Source organism: Pseudochaenichthys georgianus, chromosome 5, assembly GCF_902827115.2.
Source record: "Pseudochaenichthys georgianus chromosome 5, fPseGeo1.2, whole genome shotgun sequence".
Lineage (NCBI taxonomy): Eukaryota > Metazoa > Chordata > Actinopteri > Perciformes > Channichthyidae > Pseudochaenichthys > Pseudochaenichthys georgianus.
In genome coordinates, this window is record NC_047507.1 from 6,493,398 (window position 1) to 6,512,520 (window position 19,123).

Genomic DNA, 19,123 nt, shown 5'->3' on the forward strand with positions numbered 1-19,123 from the left:
GCGCCGTTTAGCTAGCTCTGGCTAAAAGCAAAGATATCATACTCCCAGCATGACGAAAGCTCACTAATCAAGTTATACATATCTTTTTTAAATAAAGTGTTAAGATTACAATGGTTTTTTTCAGGATTCCAGGAAGACATTTCCCAGATTTCCACAAAACCACTTCACTTTAGGCAAGGCAAGTTTATTTATATAGCACTTTTCAACACAAGGCAATTCAAAGTGCTTTACAAAAAACGAAAGACATTAAGAAAATGGCATTTAAAATCAGTCATTAAAAATAAAAGCTAATAAACATAAAAAGAAAAAATACATGGATAAAAGTTACAGTGCAGTTTAAGATATGAATAGTTCAATTAAAAGCAGCGACAAAAAGAACAGTCTTCAGCCTGGATTTAAAAGTAGTAAGAGTTGCAGCGGACCTGCAGGTTTCTGAAAGGCAAACATATTACTTTTCAGTTACCTTGTTTACGCTGGTTCTAGTATTCATGATAAGCTTCATATATTACAGTAGCCTACGCATATGAGAGTGGTATCAATCAATCTTCTCATTGAATTCTTGGCAAGAAAGCTTGTGAGCATATTTGCCAAAAGGTTAAACTACTTGAGTCTACATGTATACGAGATGTACTGAGGCACTGTAGATGTATTACATTACACAGCTGAAGATTGTTTCAAGCCAGGGAAAGTTCAGAAGGATTTGTTAGCCTTGCTTGAGTGAGTCTTAAACTTTCCCCCCTTTCTTTAAGGGTTTTAATAAAATGACTCTACAAGTTATTACTGACACGTTTGTTGAAATATCCTGACCAGCTGTAGAAAAAGCATTATGGCAAAGCACGCCTGAGACCTGGGGGGGTTTTTACAGTTGTGAAATATGAAACACGAAAGTGATGTAAAACACAGACCTACATGAATTCTTACTGAAAAACAAAGAAAATCCTTTAGTTTAGATGTGGAACATTTTAAAACAAGTCATCAATTGATAGAGAGAAGTAAAGGCAAAGGCATGTGCCAAATGGAAAATGGAGAGAGACTTAGAGGCGCGGACAGCAGATTTACAAAAACAACCCAAAGGCTGATTAAGGTAACCTTTTTGTTTAGGGAATGGGATGTACAGCGTGGCTGAGATTTTATTGCTGTACAAATATCGAAAAATATGCTTTGCAATATGGATAGTTTCCATACTCTTCTTAGCACCCAAGATCCCCTGGAGCTAAGTCATCACTGCCCCGTCAGTATAGCTTTTATTCCAAATCACAAAGCTTATTTCTCCACGTTTTCCTGAAGGCTTGATCTGATTTCAGTGCCTGTATACCTTCCATGATGATATCTCTATCTTGACCTCAGCAGTATCTTGTCCACATACATACGCACACTTAATGTTCTTGCGTGCAAAATTGCTAATTTCTGCGGTACAACAGCTGTATGTCATGACAAGGATCATCTGTTGTGTGACACCCATTGCAGCTCGTCGCGCTGCGTCCATGCTACACCATGACCGTTCCACTGCTGTGTGGGTGTGTGTGTGTGTGTGTGTGTGTGTGTGTGTGTGTGTGTGTGTGTGTGTGTGTGTGTGTGTGTGTGTGTGTGTGTGTGTGTGTGTGTGTGTGTGTGTGTGCTCTCAGCTTTAGGAATGAGATCAAGGCTGCAGACGGATCCCAGTGGAGCGCACTTATGTGGACGAGTAGTTCAGACTTATAGACAATGCTAACCCTAGCCCTCCATGTATCGTTATATATGCATAGCAGCCTGACAGCTAATTTCTCATGCTGGTCCATATGGCTCTGCAAGTGTATACAACTGAATTGGTATACTCTCTTTCTCTTTGCGTTGATCATTTCTCCTTCTGTTTCCACGCTTCACACAAGCTGACATAGTTATATTTTTAGCTCGATACCTCAGTGTCTATTGCTTGTTGACTCTCTCACCGATCACGCCTTTACTTCACGGTCATTTACCTGTGCAACTAGGTTGGGAACGCATTCTTTGTTTTGTGCCTAAGGCCCCTTGTTCCTATTGTTGGCAGTGCCTCACGGGACTTGTATTTAGGTCAGGTACAGAACAGGAGGGAGACTTATCACCCATCACATGTACTGTAAAGCTTATATGTTGCTGTAGACCTTTCTTCAGTATCTTAAATCAGGAAGGGTCTAGTGCCAGAGATCTGTAGAAGAGTGTGTGAACATTATTGTTTTAGGGATCTCGGGAATTGGCCGAGGAATAAATGTTGCCCTTGTCTTTTGGGAGAGAAGATATATTTCCTTACCTTTTTGAAATTGACGACATGAACTATGGACGACAGGAAAAGGACCCTGTCACATTGTCTTTTAATATTCCGTCTCCTCGGGAGGTGGTTTAGCAATCACGTTGTTCCAGTCTAGACAGTAGAGAACCAGGCTGTGTCACTGCTCTGCTGTTAAAAGTCATTGCTTTCTGTCCCATGCTTGGATTGGATTACCTTACTGATGTTACGTGGTAAAAGATTCAGTTTTGATGTGTTCTAAAGCCTTCCTGAGTCCCTTTCCATGTGTACCCCTTCCCATAGTTTGCTTTCAAGTCAATTCCTGTGGTTTTACACCTACTGTTTCCGTCGGAAGCAAAGGAGAATGGCAGGAGGGCTGTCTAGACGGAAGACACTTTTTTTTGTTGACCTCTTGACATATTTACACTCTAAGCTAATGTTTCTCGTCATTTGAGCTTATTGAACAGAAATGGGTTTATGTAAAACACATTGAAACCTGTTGGCCAGGCCTTAACTTGTCTAATATATTGGTGTGCGACCAAAAAAAAAGCTCTGATGGGCAAGTTAGAAAGAAAATCTGTCGATGCATTTTATACGTTTTCGAAATGTTGCTTGATAATCTTTCTTAGTTCATTAAAAAAGTGTTTTACAAATGTTGTAAGCAGCACAACACCTCTCACACGAACCCCTGACCTTTACTCCTTTGATGTAATTATGGATTTCAGAAGCGTAAAATCTCAACACAAGATCCCACTTAGCTCATTATCTAAAGCAGGGGTGTCGAACTCAATTTCATCGCGGGCCACATTCGCATAAAGGTTGCACTCAAAGGGCCGGTTGTAACTATATAAATATATAATATATATATAAAATAATGTATTATTTATATTAAATTATTGCCTCTGAATTGGATTATTATCAGATAGGATAATAACTTAGTAATTAACTACGTCTGAAAGCAGAAGTCCAGGGCAAATAATTGCAAGTCTCTTCAGTGCGCATGTCACAAAACGAGATGCATTGTGGGACATGTAGTTTATGGGCATATTATTATACGTATTATAAACGTATTATATTATTTGCAAGCTCTTGCGGGCCACATAAAATGAAGTCGCGGGCCGGATTTGGCACCCGGGCCTTGAGTTTGAGACCCCTGATCTAAAGGCAGTAGTTTAGATGAAGTTTCAGCTTGCCTTCTCTGGTCAGCTTCCAGCTGGACGTGTAACCAAAAGGTCTCTCTGGCTAAAAAAGACGTTTGCTTGCCTGAAAGCTGTGTAAATATTAGTGAAGGCGAGTGCTTGTGCTGTGGAGCGTGATGTTTCCTTCATCGGGTATGTTTGCACCGACGTGATTCCCCTCCATTTTCTTACAGGAGATGTTTACATCCAGCCAACACAGGACACGAAAAATCCCGTGATATATGGCGTCTTCTCGGTCTCTGGGTAAGAGTGCTATTACAGATATTGAACCGACACAACTTATTTATAAGGCTCTGATTGAAGATGTTCCTGACTTTTTGTATTTCTCTTACTTGACTTTCTCTCCACAGCTCCGTCTTTAAAGGCTCAGCAGTTTGTGTTTATTCCATGGCTGACATCCGCATGGTCTTCAACGGACCCTTCGCCCACAAGGAGGGTCCCAATTACCAGTGGGTTGCCTACTCCGGGAAGATCCCCTACCCTCGACCCGGCACGGTGAGCTTCATGTCCACAATGACCCCACAAATTAATCCCATGGCAAGCTAGCATAACAGCTTTTATTACATGGCTTAGTTGAATACTCGATTCTGATTGGTCAATTCAGAACACGTGACATGTTGTTAATACCGAACAGACAGACCGCTGTCAAGGACTTATTAACCGTTGCTAAGGACGCTCACATCTTCAGAAAGAAGTCCGGTCGATTTAACTGTATACAGTTGGGCCGAAAAGCAAACTGCATGCACTGGGACAAGAAAAACATCGCAGAAGTAATGGGGCAGAAACCCTCTTTTTTACGCAGCGGTCCAGACATAGATATCAAACGGCGACACATATTCAGTTGCCAGTTACTTAGTCATTAGGGCAGGGATATCTAGATACTTTCCAAGGTTTGACATAATGAATTGTGCTACTTTTAAAGCAAGGAGCGATGTTTTCAAATCTGTAATCAAAAAGCTCCTCAAAAACGCTATCGAAGCAGTTCCTGCCGTTGCTACGTTAGTTCTTCAAACGGTAACAACGGACTATTTTTCTTAGCGGATGCATGTCAATTTAAATCAATACATAAAACTATTTTTTAAATCAATAAAATCATTTCAATTAATATTGGGAGTCATGAGGTTACTTTGTCGAGAATGTGGCCATGTACTTATCTGAGTTGAATAGAAGCTGTTTTCCAGGCTCAACAATGGTGGAACATGGTGTTTGGCCCTTGACTCTTTAACCAAAATTAAATTGTACAACTTAAGATATGTAGCTAATTTGAAACAATTGCACCACCATGTTTGGCTCATTTAAAGTGAATATACCTGCAGGATTCTTGTTATTCTTAGTTTGTATCTGTGTGGTTTATTGCACTCATTGTAAGTTCCTTTCGGTACCTGCTTCATCGAAATTAAATATATGTAAAAATCATCCAACAACAATGAGGCATCAGCATAACCAAACTCTGAATATTACTGCAAGAAAGCCTCTCAAATGTGCATTTTCACTTGATTGTGTCGATTATATTTCTCACACTCCTCTCCGTTTCTCTGTCAGTGCCCTGGAGGTACGTTCACCCCCAACATGAAGTCCACTAAGGACTATCCAGATGAAGTGATTAACTTCATGAGGAATCACCCTGCCATGTACAACGCCGTGTACCCGATACACAAGCGCCCCCTGGTGGTCCGGACCAATGTGGACTATGAGTTCACCACCATCACTGTGGACCAGGTGGCTGCTGCTGATGGAAACTACGAGGTGCTCTTCTTAGGAACTGGTGAGTGTTTTATAATTAGGCCGCAGTCTAATCTCTGCTCATACAATTATCTCAGCTTTGTTTTCTTTACACAACGTCAGTCTGAACCCTTTGATCATGGTCATTATGGAGAATGACAGTGTCAGTACGAAGCTGAGGGAAAAGCCCCCCATGGTAATAAATCCCATGTAAGTGGAGGGCTTGTCTACCCTGCAATCATTTATCATTAAAAGAAAGGCATTCTTTCCCCTTGTGCTCGAGTAGAAATGTAACCAACCAAAGGGTTTGTACCTCGCTCTATTCACATGGACTAAACAACAGGAGAGTTGTACCTGGAGGGCAGTGGTGGATCAGCAGCAGGAGGGAGAGGAAAGAAGCAGGGGGTAAGAAGAAGAAGAGAAAGAGGGAGAGGTGGGGGGGGGGTACAGTTGGGACATCCATCACCTTAATCTCGCCCACTGGTGTAAGAGTTTATCTGTCTGTCTGCATGCCTTGAGCCTTTACTAAGGCCCCGGGTATGACAGCAGCAGCAGCCACACAGGATGCAGCCCTCACATCTCGCCGCCCTCGCATCTCGCCGCCCTCACATCTCGCCGCCCTCACATCTCGCACATGACGCCACTTAATCGGCGTCTTTGTTCATGTGGGCATTAACAGGGAGGAAACGAATGGGTTTGTGTGCGATGGCGGACCAATGTGAAGGAATGCGTCCTTTCAGCTCCTGTCACAGCCCGCCATTCAGCCCTGCACCCGGGCTCAATGCACAAGTCGTACTAAATGTCAGGTATCCCGCTCCGCTTTGCAGACATCAAACATGCCAGGGAAGGCCGAGGGGATGTCTTATGGCATCCAGATGAATAGCTGAAGACAAGAAGGGAGCGGAGGATGACAGAAGGGGTTTGTCACGGTGTCGGCGGCGAGTACACTAAGTGGAACGGACCTTGAGGAGAGGTTAAAGCGAGCAGAGCCACGTAGCCCACGTGGAGAGTACAGTGCAGCCTGTTGACGTGAGGATTATCCCATGGTGGAGGCTGCTGAGAGAATACAATGCTAATCCAAGGGGCTGTTGACAGGCGGAGGGGGTGTGAGGCTGCAGGTATGTAGCTGACAGGTGTGTGTTGTGGTCCACAGACAAGGGAACAGTTCAGAAAGTCATCGTCCTGCCCAGAGACGACCTGCAGACGGAGGAGCTCGTCCTGGAGGAGGTGGAGGTTTTCAAGGTGAGCTTTTATCTGATCTTTTGCTCCAGCTTCTTCTGGTATACTCCATTTTACTTCCTACTTCGAATCGCCGTTATCAGTAGTGTTCTGCTGCTGTAGATCAGGGGTTCCCAACCTTTCTTCCCAAGAGCCCCCCTAAATGACTCCTGTTGGAAGTTGCTCCACACACACACACACACACACAAGGGGGGGGGGGGGGCGCAACAGCGGTAATTAAAGTTTAAAAGTCTCAAAATGCTACAACTACTGTCACAAACTGGATGAAAGTGAAGTATGTTGTTAAAGGAGGATGAAGGCGTAATTAAGGAGCACTATTGGAGCGACTTTGATGGTTATTGGACTCAGGATTAATTCATCTGGATTCCCGCTGTATGAAGAAATTAAAGGACGGCGCGAGTAGAAACAATTCACAAAGGGATTAAACTGTTTAAAACACATGCTCAAAGTATGCCGGATTTTGCTGATGTGTTTATGTGGATTCAAAAGTCATAAATAATCTTTGGACACTTTACGGGCAGAAGAAACATTTCTATTAAAGAAAGAATTATACATTTCTGTCTTTTTATGCCTATAATACCTACTAACTTGAATTTTTATTCAAATGAATTAATCAATTATTTTTTATATTTTATTGTAATGTAGAGACAATCATGTATTGCGTTACAATTATATGTGTAAAAAGAAAAAACCTGAGGCCTGGCTCCCCCCCTGCGATCGTTGGCACCGCCCCCAAGGGGGGAGCGCCCCCCAGGTTGGGAACCACTGCTCTAGATATAGGTTAGAAGCAGCCTGCTGCACTTACGAGTAGGCCGCCATTATTATCTGTTCATATTTGTTGCTCCGATAGGAAGACAAGAAGACGATGGTCCCGCCCTTTAGCGGTCCTTGTTCATATGACGGGAGCAAATAAGAAAGTCTGATAGTATATCAAAGTCACTGGAAGGAACGGATGGGTCGAATCAAACACATTACTTTTACTCAGAAGACCAGAGTGTGTGTCCCATGTGATACCAACAGGTCATTTGCACTGACATAAGCTTACTGTACGTCACTCACTTACTTTTGTAATAAAGCTATGTAAACTTGGTAAATGGACTTCATTTATTGTACTTTGTCCAGTTTGTACGACTTCTCAAAGCGCTTTACATAAACAAGTCATCATTCACCCATTCACTGGCAAGGTGCCACCTGCTCAAGGAAACTAACATTCACACATCGTTGGCGATCCCACCGGGAGAATATGGACAACCCTTTTTTAGCCCAAACCATCAAACGAGAAACACAACTTTCTTGACATTTTATATGCAAATTCTGACCTAATGGTGGTTGCACCCCGCCTTTGATTGGGAGAAAAAAGACAACCATTTAATGGCCTGAAAACATTAGAAACGAGTGATCTCGCCTTCAATGCTCTTCTGTTTTCGTTCTAACATCAAAACCTTGCCCCTATGTCCTAAGTCCTTCTGATCTCCTTACATTTTGCTCTCTATAGACATTTCTCATCTGCTATGAAGACGCTGTACTCACAATGTATTATTTTCTCCTTCAAGGTCCCTACTCCCATTACAACAATGAAGATCTCCTCCAAAAGAGTAAGCATGGCTGTGCAGAGAATGTTCTTAACCTTTGTCCACATACAGAGAAAATAAACGGTATTCCAAAGAAAGGGAATGAAGAGAGCTACATATATACAGTTGTTATTCACCGTTGCTCTCCTTCTTAAGTCATAGAAAAGCTGCAAGTCTGAGGGAGAGGATGAAGAGAAAACATTTGGAAAAAAGCCTTAGTATTGACTTTCAACGCCTGGCGTTATTACACAAAGCCTGCCAAGCTGACACATCTCAAACAGCTGATCATGAAGTTATGATGGTAACCTGATAGATATGAGCTCAATGGTCTCCTAGGAAATCCAGAGTCTGTTGCTGTGTCAGCACAACACAGAATCAGATGTGTTGCAGTTGTTTTATTACATACATCTGGGTCTGCGAAGTCTTTTGAGCCACTGAGAATAAATATTTCTAGGGTTAGGACATTCTGATTTAAAATGAAAGTCCCTAGGATCCTTCCAAGGTGACTCAGATGTTTAGGTATGAATTTCACATCTTGATATTAGTGTCATATTTTTCAGTAGAATTGCCTCTGAGATATCCAGTATTTACAAACTGAAGCTAGATTTTACAATGGTTTATGGAGGGCATTGTATGTTTCGGATAATTGTATTTTTGGAATATTCTACATTAAGAATTTCAACGTGTAAAAAAGTTTAAAAAATAAATAACCAATACATCAAAAAATGTATACAATAATAAATATATTTAATTAAAGTAACAGAAGAATTCATGGAACAACAAACAGTTGATGGACAACGGTTGTCGTCGAAACGTATTGCATCCAAACACATAAATACACAAAAATATCCTTCCTAAATTGTTACCTAGCGTTGCATATAACACAATGTACTGTTCTCTCTCCACAGCAACAGCTATACGTGTCCTCTGATATCGGACTGACGCAGTTGGCTCTCCACCGCTGCGATGTGTACGGGGAGGCGTGTGCTGACTGCTGCCTGGCCAGAGACCCTTACTGCGCCTGGGACGGGAAGTCCTGCTCCCGATACTCCGCCTCTCAGAAGAGGTGAGCCGCGGTAGCAGTGTTAGCATGAGCTACACTAACTTTACAACTAACTGGATTGGTTTGTTGAATGATGCTCAATTAGACGCCTGGACGGCTGATAGGCTGTTTAACGGCATCTTTTGAATGTGTGTTTCTAGTATATCGAGCTTTGGCTAAACCGTGGTTTATGCTCCCTAATGCATCATAAACGTGTGGTTTTATAAGTGTAACCAGTAAATGAGGTTAATTTAAAGACCTGTTATGTCGTGATGGTTTGTGGTAAGGTCTATTTAATGATACTTTAATGGCTCCGTGTTGTTGATTGGCTTTGAATGGCTTGCGGTTGCTTTATTGCATTTTTTTCTCTCCTTATTCGACAACACTGGTCTGACCCCTTTAGACGTAGCCGAAGGCAGGACGTCAAATACGGGAACCCCATCCGCCAGTGCCGAGGCTTCAACTCCAACAGTAAGGCACAACTCAAATGAACTCAAAACTTTATTCATACTGCTCTTCACACACAACACACTGGTTCCAAAGAATACAACTAAGTCCCAATGCTGGGAAGACATGGTCACATAGATGCAGCGTTGAAGGAGTAGACTAAAGGGGATCACATTCCCTAATATTTGACAGTGGAATTTGCGTACTTGGCAGTGGAAACCACATTCAAGCCACAAGCTCTAACCACTGAGCTATCTGGCGGCCATTATTATTATTTTTCAATTTGATTTAGCTGATGCTTTTCTCCATAGTGACTTACAAAACTCCTCTACACTGTTTGCCAGGCCTCCTGGGGCAATTTGGAGCTGAGTTTTGCCCAACGACTATTTGACATCAAATCAAGTTTTATTTATATAGCACATTTATAAACGATTTTTGGTGGAGCCAAAGTGCTGTACATATAATAAAAATAGCCTACAGTAGAGACACTTTACAGCAAATACAACAACACAGATTGTTCAGAATATCAGTATGAGAAAAACGACACCCTCTGTTCTTAGACCCTCTGTCCTTAGACCCTCTGTCCTCAGACCCTCACATCGTACAAGGAAAAACTTCCAGAGAAAACCCACAGTTTAAAGGGGAACATGGGAGAAACCTCAGGGAGAGCAACAGAGGAGGGATCCCTCTCCCAGGACGGACAGACGTGCAATAGATGCCGTGTGTAAATCGAAGAGATAATACATTTTACAGCATATAGACCGAATGTTAGGAAATGCATGTGTCTGTAATGAGAAGATGAATCCACGAGGATGTCAGCTACAATCCTGTGGAAGCCATCAGGGAAGCAGCACGACGAGACCAAGGCAGGACCGCATGCAGGTTCAGCCACGACCCGAAGTCCACGACTTAATCCAGAACTCAGGATAGAAGATCCAGGACACAGGACTACAGCAAGAGGATCAGCCTCGACTCCGGATCCCGGCGTAGATATAGATACAAAACAAGAAGAAAGATTTGTCTGGGTTAATCGGAACAAGAGAAGACACAGACACAGACAGAGAGGGAAAGGTCATTGGATAAAAGTTATTCTTGATAACCCTCTAGAAAGATCTCATGAACTTCCCCACTCCATCTATCAAAACCCGAGCAGTTCTATTAGAAGTCCAAGGTAAAGGCACAGGCCGGCGCATATCACTCATGGAATCCCTCACCATATGAACTCTGACCCCTCAAGTGTGCAAGTGAAGAGACACCATGTGTCAGCTCCTTTTTAGAATAGTATTTCTTCTCTTCTCTGAGAAACAAGGGAATGAAAAGAACAGCCAGAAACAGAGGAAGAGAGGCACAACGTGACTACGTAAATGCACTCTCCTAAATATTAAACGAGTAAGAGGTGAAGAAACACAAAGCCAGACATTGAAATGAAAAGGCACCATCATGCTTCCCCTTAGAATAGGGTGGACATTATGAAGACCCAAATTATAAAGAGGGGACATGGGATACTGGTGAAGAGGGACAACGTATCCAACGTACTAGCACTCTCCAAAGAGACAGGAAGTCAAAGTATACGCCGAGAGGCACAACGTGACTACGTAAATGCACTCTCCTGTATAAATTAGTTCAAGGGAAAGGGGGTGAAAAACTAAACTAATCAAAAGAAGGAAGTAGAGAGGCCTAAGTGCCCTCTCCTAGATTCAGCTAAAGGAAAGAACTGGGGAACAAACAAGTACAGGAGGAAAGGCCCAACGAGTCAACACACTCTCCTAGAATAGTTCAAGGTAAACGGGGTAGGAAGAATATAGTAAGAAACAGCTGAGAAGGCATCCAAGCACGCTTCCCCTCTAGTCCAGGGTGACCATGTAGGAGAAGAAACAGAGATAGAGAGCACAACAACCTATCTCTTCGTCAGATGCACTCCCCCGCCTGGATGAGCGACTCTGAGCCCCATCCCCCTCTACCGGACCTTAGATCCGCAGAGGGAGAGGCGAGGGACCAACCCCAAGGGGGGGTTTAGGGTGTTAAAAGAAAACCCAGCAGAGATCCAAAAATGGATGAAGAAGTAATTACAAAACGGTTTGTAAAACCAAGAGGTTATTCCTCATATTTCTAAAATGTTCTAATCTAATTCAGGGTTATACCAACTCAGCTCCGAGCAACCAGACGCAGCAACCAGTCAGTCCAGTCAGAGACATATTAACTGCAGGGGCCAGGAATCAGAACTCTGACCCTGTGATGGGCAGAGGACCATGTGCCCTTTCAGACACACTTCAGTCATTTGGGCAGTGATAGAGAAGGGCATTGTCCATAGATGTCTTTGGTCAGACCTTAGTGTGTGATATGGGGACAGGAGATCGGTAATACAAACGGGGGAAAAAACATTTACTACCTCTTAACCCAACCTGAGGATGAGGAGTGTTCTAGTTCAGAAGTACAGAGAATTTATCGGACATGATGCAGTTTATGAAGCTTATTTTTGAATACCCATTCATCTGTTTGTGTTGCAAGGGTCTAAGGACAGAGGGTGTCATATGCTGTAGAAACTGTAAAGCCTCTTGAGACAAATGCGTAATTTGTGATAATGGGCTGTATAAATACAATGTTATTGATTGGTTGATTGATTTTATCCAAAATTAAATTGGTCCAGATTCCAGATATTTGCATGTGATTTACAGAGTAACCATGGTGATGAGAAATAATGTTCATGAAATGCTGTGGTCCAAATGAAATGACTTCAGCTTTATTCTCATTGAGGTGAAGACTCCTGGTTTGCAACCTCCATCTATTGCTTCTATTTGTTTATTAATGACCTGAAAAGGTAAAGAATAACGACACGTCTCATTATGCCGCTCCCGGCTCCAGGTTGTCACTGCTTTGGGCTGTAATGACTGCATTCTGGCAGCTTTTTGGTAATATGGTAATTTACGACAGCCCGTGTTGCTAAAAAGGACTTTGATTTGACTGAGATTTTGGCGGTATAGGGGTTCACGGTAATGATGTTTTGGTTGCCATGGTAATCGCCCCTCTGTCTGCCCCGCAGCCAATAAGAACACTCTGGAGATGGTGCAGTACGGGGTGGAGGGAAGCAGCACCTTCCTGGAGTGTCAGGCCCGCTCTCCACACGTTCTGATCAAATGGCATCTGCAGAGAGACAACAGCGACCGCAGGAAAGAGGTGAGGCGCCACACTCTCAAAGATCCTGGTTAAGAAAGCAATTAAGTCTACTCAGATTCATATGTAGCCAATACAAAGCCCAACACACAGTTACCAGAGTATAACATGCGGTTTCACACACAGAGAGAGAATCAGAATACATTTGTTTCCCCTGTGGAAATTAGGTTGGTGACAGTTTCTCTATTTTGTAATGAAATAAATTAAAGATAAATAACAAATAGATTAATAATATCTATATATAAATAAGTAGTTTAAGTAAGAATGTGCAAGAAAAATGTTCAAATACAAATATGTATATGAGTTAAAGCAAGAATGTGCATTTAAAATAAAATACAGATATTTATATATACATAAGAAGTTGAAGTAAATTGTCCATTAAAAGATTAAATCAAATATAATATAACTATGTATATAAATATAGGGCATGGTTTAGTGGTGGATTGTTTTTTGGATATATCTAGGTTTCATTTTCTCATTATGAAGATATCATTTAACGGCGGTATGACACATACGTTATGATTATCCACCATCAAGTGATTGAGGCTCTGACTTCTTACGCAGACCTCCGACTGTCCTCAGCCCCGAGGGAAGGACATATAAAGGGGAGCTGTGAGAAAGCCCTCTGCTATGAAATACAAGCCTGAGGCACTAGTTAAAGTTTTATTGTGGAGCTATGTGGTGTGGCTGCCCCTCTTTTATTGACTATTCTGTTGGATGAGCCTCCGATCCCACAGGCAGGGCTGCTTTCTCGCACTTCTGATGCTGAGCTGGAGCTGTCAGCACCTCATCAGATGCCTGGGTGTGGATGTACAGATAGAGATGATATTCATCGGTGCGGCTCTAGTTACTGTGGGATAGCATTAGATGTGTTTGATTTTTAGTTTTTTTGAAGGATATTATTCTCCAGTACAGGCCAAGACATTAGGAATTAGACCTAATTTACTCTACAACATCTAAGATGAGGAATCCCGAGGAAAGATGGCAGCAAATGTATTTAGAAATCAGAAACAGACACTATGTATAATCATATGATTTGTACTTTGTTTGCAGTTTTAAAATATTCTAGGGATTGTTGTCGTGGTGAAGATAGTTTAAAGATAGAAATGTATTCAGTGAGGTCCAAATACCTTTCATGTTGCGCATTATTTTTATCTCATGATAGATATTGAAGCCTATCCATGACACTAGATGAGCTGAGGTTAGGGACCGTCTCAAAAGTGCAGACACAAATTAAAAGGCAGCTTGTCTGATTGTTGTCCATTTTTCATTCTTTGTTTTGTTTTTAAACATACCATTTCTTTTCATATAAAAACACATGGGAAACATGGTATTGTCTACCTCCAGTTTTTAAGGAGAATTTATGCAATTCCGCACAATTCCATTTTTATTTTCCTTCCTATTGTTAAAATATCCTGTTCTTTTTCTATGGTTGATTTTATAGAAAATATTAAGGTAGAGAATTTGAATTCTAATGCCGAAAAACGAATTGAGAGAAGGAAGATGAGCTTTCTTTTAGCATTTCAAAATGCTAGTTCTAAATCACAGGTGTTCATGATTTTGTTTTCCTCTGCAGATCCGCTCTGATGGTCGTGTTTTGAAGACGGAGCAGGGTCTTCTCCTGCGGTCTCTGCAGCCCTCCGACTCCGGCATGTACCAGTGTACGGCCACGGAGAAGAACTTCAAACACACGCTGGTCAAGCTGCAGCTGGTGGTGCTGTCGAGCCGGGCCGTCAACAACGTGCTGGTGGAGGGCGGAGGAGGGCTGGTGCCGTCTTCTATCAACTCAGGCAGCACCCAGTGGACCCCCAGCGCGGGGCAGTACAAGGACCTGCTGACCATCCTGAGCCAGCCGGAGATGAGCCTGATCAATCAGTACTGCCAGGACTACTGGCAGTACGGAGACCCGCTGATGGGCGCCCTCAAGACCAAAGACCTGAAGGAGCTCAAGGAGCAGAAGAAGCCCCGCAACCGCCGGCATCACGGGGAGGGGGAGGAGGAGCAGGTAGAGACATGAGGAGCCCGGCTTTGCATCTGAACCCCCCTCAACCACCCTTCCCCCCCCCCTTACCCTGTGAAAACTGGGAGACACTCATTGAGAGTAGCAACAAATATTCAACCAACCGAGAAAAAAAAGCAAACTGAGAAAAAAATAGGCTTCGGAAACAAAACCCCACATACACCCCGTCAAACAGTAAGATATATGATACACAGTATTTATTGTAGGTTGTATATAGTATCATTCTGTGGATTTCTTTGTACTTATAGAAAAAAAAACATGCTCTTTGTGTATAGGTACCTTTGGGGCAAATATTATTGTTATTATTGATGTTGTTAATTTTATTGTTGCTGTTACGGTCATTACAAAACTCATCTGTCAGCATCATGTGACCTCGGCGACGGTTGGGAATGTGTTATCGGCGTGTAAGCTGTTCGGAGCTGTGAGAATGAGAAGAGTTGATGAGGGGTGATGGGATCTCTGTCGTTTCTTGCTTGCTTTGACTCGATGCCAGGACTCTTTATTTCTGGACGCTCCAGGGACGCCTGCGATGCATCCTCCCTCGTGGATGCATGCGGACAGAGACGTATTATTGCAAGGGGACCATCGACACATGGTCCCAGTTAGAGAGGAAACAATCCTTTCTCCATGGGAACCCGGACGCACAGAGGACTGTTCCAATATTCTCACTGGTGTAATTGGGTTTATTAAAAGGAAACTGGTACTTGCCCCTCTTCTAGTTCCCTTCTGATTAGAGCATTGAGGATCCTTGATATGGATTCTGACGTTTGAGTTCTCAGTGTTACTCTACTTTGAGTTAACTAATTCCTTTTCCAGGCCATGAACTCAAGCTTAGCTCGAAGGGCGGAGATTGTAGACTTCAACCAAGGCCATTTGGATAAGTGAAAATGACTGCGTGTATCCGCAGCCATGAGTCGGATCCACTTCGAAATTCAAAAGGTTCTGCCTTGGCCAGTGCTATACCCTTCCACCACGTTTCATAACAATCGGGCCAGTAGTTTTTCCGTAATCCAGCTTACAAAAAGACAACCAAACCCACAAGCTGAACACTGAAACAATTTGGAGACGCAAGCATTAGATCAGTTCTTGTTATATTATGAGAAAAAGTAGTTGGGTTTTTTACACATGCAAACATCCTCTGAGCTGAGGCTGAGGTGCAATAAAGGGTCTAGGTTATGCACAAAGGGCATTATTCTTTTACGTTCAGGGGATATTGGCTGGGGCCAACTGCAACAAGCACACTCGGGCAAGTTACTTCTGTAAAATGTTTTTTTTAAATCCAATTTAAGATGAAAGCTGTGCCCAGATCAGGCATCAGTTGTTAGCTCTGAGATTTATTTTGTTCTTTCTTCCTTTGACATTCATATGTGGAAAAAAAAAGTATTGCCCGCATACACAACAGAGCATTGTAACAATGTTGTGACACTAACCAAAATGTTGGGAAGCTGGCTTTCATTGTGTGCATGAACCTGTATTTGTACTGTAATTCTGATAAGATTCTGTGTGGTCGTTTTTTTTTTCTGTTTTTCATCTCTACAGGTGTACAGTTTGGTCTCTGAGGGACATTCTCAGTACAGTGACACGGGGACAACACATGCTTTAAGAAGCCCTTATTTCAAATATACCCCTGTATGAAGCACGATGCATCTTTTCATTGATATCATTTGAATCGGAGTATTAAGTGATATTATTTCACGTATGTGTTTGGAAAGCACATAAGCGAAAGTATCATACAATGGCATATTATCTGTGTAGATAAAGCAGATTCTGATGAGAGGGCAACAACACATTATGTTATAACATTGGATTAAATTGTAACACAATGTAATGAGTGAGAAATGATCTGCTGGAGTCTGTAACTACCAGTTTGAACACTAACTAATACATTTCCCAGCATTTTGTAATAAATATATTGAAGAAGATAATATACTTATCTACTGAAATAATTGCATTTTTTAAAAATGTATTTAATGAGGCAGTATGATTCATGCTTGAGTGCATAATTATAATTAGTTTAAAATAGATTGTTATAATTTTAAATATTTTTTTATGAAGACATCCATTTTGTTTTGTCATGACATGATGTATTATATTATTAGAAAATAATAACAATGCTGTTTTAACACCTTTATCGTGACGGGGTTTTTATTTAAAAGACGAGTGATGGTTCTATTGATGAGAATTGGTATGCCATATTCAAAATATTAGTACAGCAGTCCTTCAGCAAGTCAAATGAATGGCTCTTTCATGTATAAGATTATATGACGGGGGGAAACAACTGAATTGTTCATTTTTATATCATTGTGATATGTCCAGGCTTTTAGTCCATGTGCCTAGCTTATATTCAGACTGTTGAATACCTTTGGGAAGATGCATCCATAATTCATACAGAGGTATCTGCTATTTAATCTGGGATGTCTGTCTGCGTTCCCAGAATCAATCACAGCCCCTGATTGTCTCCTCCAAATGAGACCGGTAATACAGCAAAAAAGAAAAGAAAATGCAAAGAAAGGTTGTACAAATTGTTGGTATTTTTAAGAAAAACGTGTCTGTAGTTTTTGAGTGTTTTTTTGTTTGTTTTGTATTTTTGCATCATCAGACTTTACGGAGAGAAAAAAGAGAAAAAAAACGAAATGCACAAAGGTGATGTTCTTGTAATGACTTGTGTAAATTACTCTATCTTCCCTTTCCATTGTTGTTGCTGACTAATAAATTAAAGCTCTATATTTTATAAGAATGGAATGCTCCCCCCACCTTCATTGTGATTGGCTTGATACTGGATGTCTTCCATGTTTCTGCCCAGAACCCTCTGGATCCTTGGAATAAAGTTGTACCTGTTAAAGAGATATGTATGCACATTTGTATAAAACATACACATTGCATTTGTGTTTGTAATGAAACTATTGGAAGGTAAAAAACCTCCAATGAAAGGACGCAGGATGACATTTTCTCTATGGGCCTGATGGGTATTGATTATGCAAGTTCCTAATCCCCCGTCAGTTAATCGAGCTTGATCACGACCTAAAGGTTAATAAACTCTGATTAGAGGTGATCAATAGTGCTAGATAATCAGAATATACCTGTGGGAGATAGATAGGGTTGGAAATCAATCCTCATTTCTCCAAGTTTACCAGAGGCATTCTGCCTTTGAAAATCAAATTAAACACACTAGCTTGCGTTTTAAACTAAACTATGTAAAAAAGAAAATTACTCACCAATGGCCAGCTCAGGCGTAGGGACCCAAGGGTCAACGTTCACCCCTGGCCCTGACGTAAAGAGGCCGAAAACAACAAGAATGTCTCGCTTCAACTGTTACCAGATCGAAAGTGGTGGTGATTTTCAGTTAGCAAACATTAGCATAATCTTTCTAAAAGTGAATCTACTAAACAATTACTACTTGGTTGACAATTAGTAACATGTAGTTAGCTTGTTGGATAAAATCACATTTATGTCAAGTAGGCCTACTGAAATCTTAGTGAATAACCTGTGCCTAAACCATGGCCTAAACTCATTGCCTTTCACATTTTTAGAAAATCAAACATATTTTCCAGATTTTATAATGCCTCTCCTCTCAACACAATAACTATTTTACAATGTGACTGGGCTAACAAAATCAAATATCGCCCATACAACAAGTGTTACAATTGTTTAATTTAGGGGGTGGTTAATGCCAGTGATGTACCTGAACGCGTTCAATGAACGATCGTTCATGAACGCGTTCATATTTTGGGCGAACGTGAACTGAACGTACTGTATTTCCGCTAGATGAACGTAATTGAGAACGCGTTCATTATCAGCACTGTATAACGGCGTTCAAAAGTGCGTTCATTCTCAGCACTGTATTATAACGGCGTTCAAAAGTGTGCCAGATTTCATATGCCTTTCAGCCGAAAACCCAGTTAAAACACACCGTAAACAGGCTTCAAAATAATGCGGAAAACCACCCAATCTGGCAACAGCAAGCTGCCTGTGACGCGTACGCGCCTGTCACCCCTGGCTGTCGCACTAAAATATAAATATACTAAATATATCAGACTCCTCACAAGAAACAATGTGGAACCGCGGAACCGGCGAGCATTGAATGAAGTATGGACGAAGCCGAGAGCAGCTGCAGCAGCACTCGCTCAGAGTGAGACTCTACGGCAGGGGTGGGGAACCTCCGGCCTCCGGGCCGTATACGGCCCGCGAGACAATTTGGTACGGCTCTCGAGGTAATTTATAAACACACGCAAAAAATAAAAAATGAAAGAAATCTAGACCGCAAAAAAATTAAACAAGCGAGTGCCTGTTTTTCCTGGCCAAGGTTAGGGTCCTTGAACACAACACGAGCCTAACGTGTCATCACGTGGTGTATGTCTCGACCATAGGTCTCGACTGACAGGGGTGCAGTTCTGACGGAGAGCACCAGAACGCCACTCCAGCACTTCAGAAATTGCAGTACCGATAAGTCCATACACATGCCGCAGTTTC

At 41.9% G+C, this 19,123-nt stretch overlaps 1 protein-coding gene across 4 annotated transcripts in view; it reads left to right on the forward strand.

The window, feature by feature from the left end:
* LOC117446747 (semaphorin-3F-like) overlaps nt 1-17,499 on the forward strand; it is a 71,314-nt gene extending 53,815 nt beyond the window's left edge. For 2 of the 4 annotated variants that reach the window (XM_034083127.2, XM_034083129.2), the window contains 9 exons: nt 3,615-3,684; nt 3,792-3,936; nt 4,984-5,206; nt 6,317-6,405; nt 7,956-7,997; nt 8,882-9,039; nt 9,419-9,486; nt 12,503-12,636; nt 14,210-17,499. In XM_034083127.2, coding sequence (XP_033939018.1) covers nt 3,615-3,684; nt 3,792-3,936; nt 4,984-5,206; nt 6,317-6,405; nt 7,956-7,997; nt 8,882-9,039; nt 9,419-9,486; nt 12,503-12,636; nt 14,210-14,650 — 1,370 coding nt within the window. In that variant the 3' untranslated portion in view covers nt 14,651-17,499. Of the gene's footprint in view, nt 1-3,614; nt 3,685-3,791; nt 3,937-4,983; nt 5,207-6,316; nt 6,406-7,955; nt 7,998-8,881; nt 9,040-9,402; nt 9,487-12,502; nt 12,637-14,209 lie in introns of all 4 variants that reach the window. The other 2 variants (XM_071203057.1, XM_071203058.1) reach the window with 1 other exon arrangement.
* Nucleotides 17,500-19,123: the final 1,624 nt, after the last annotated feature.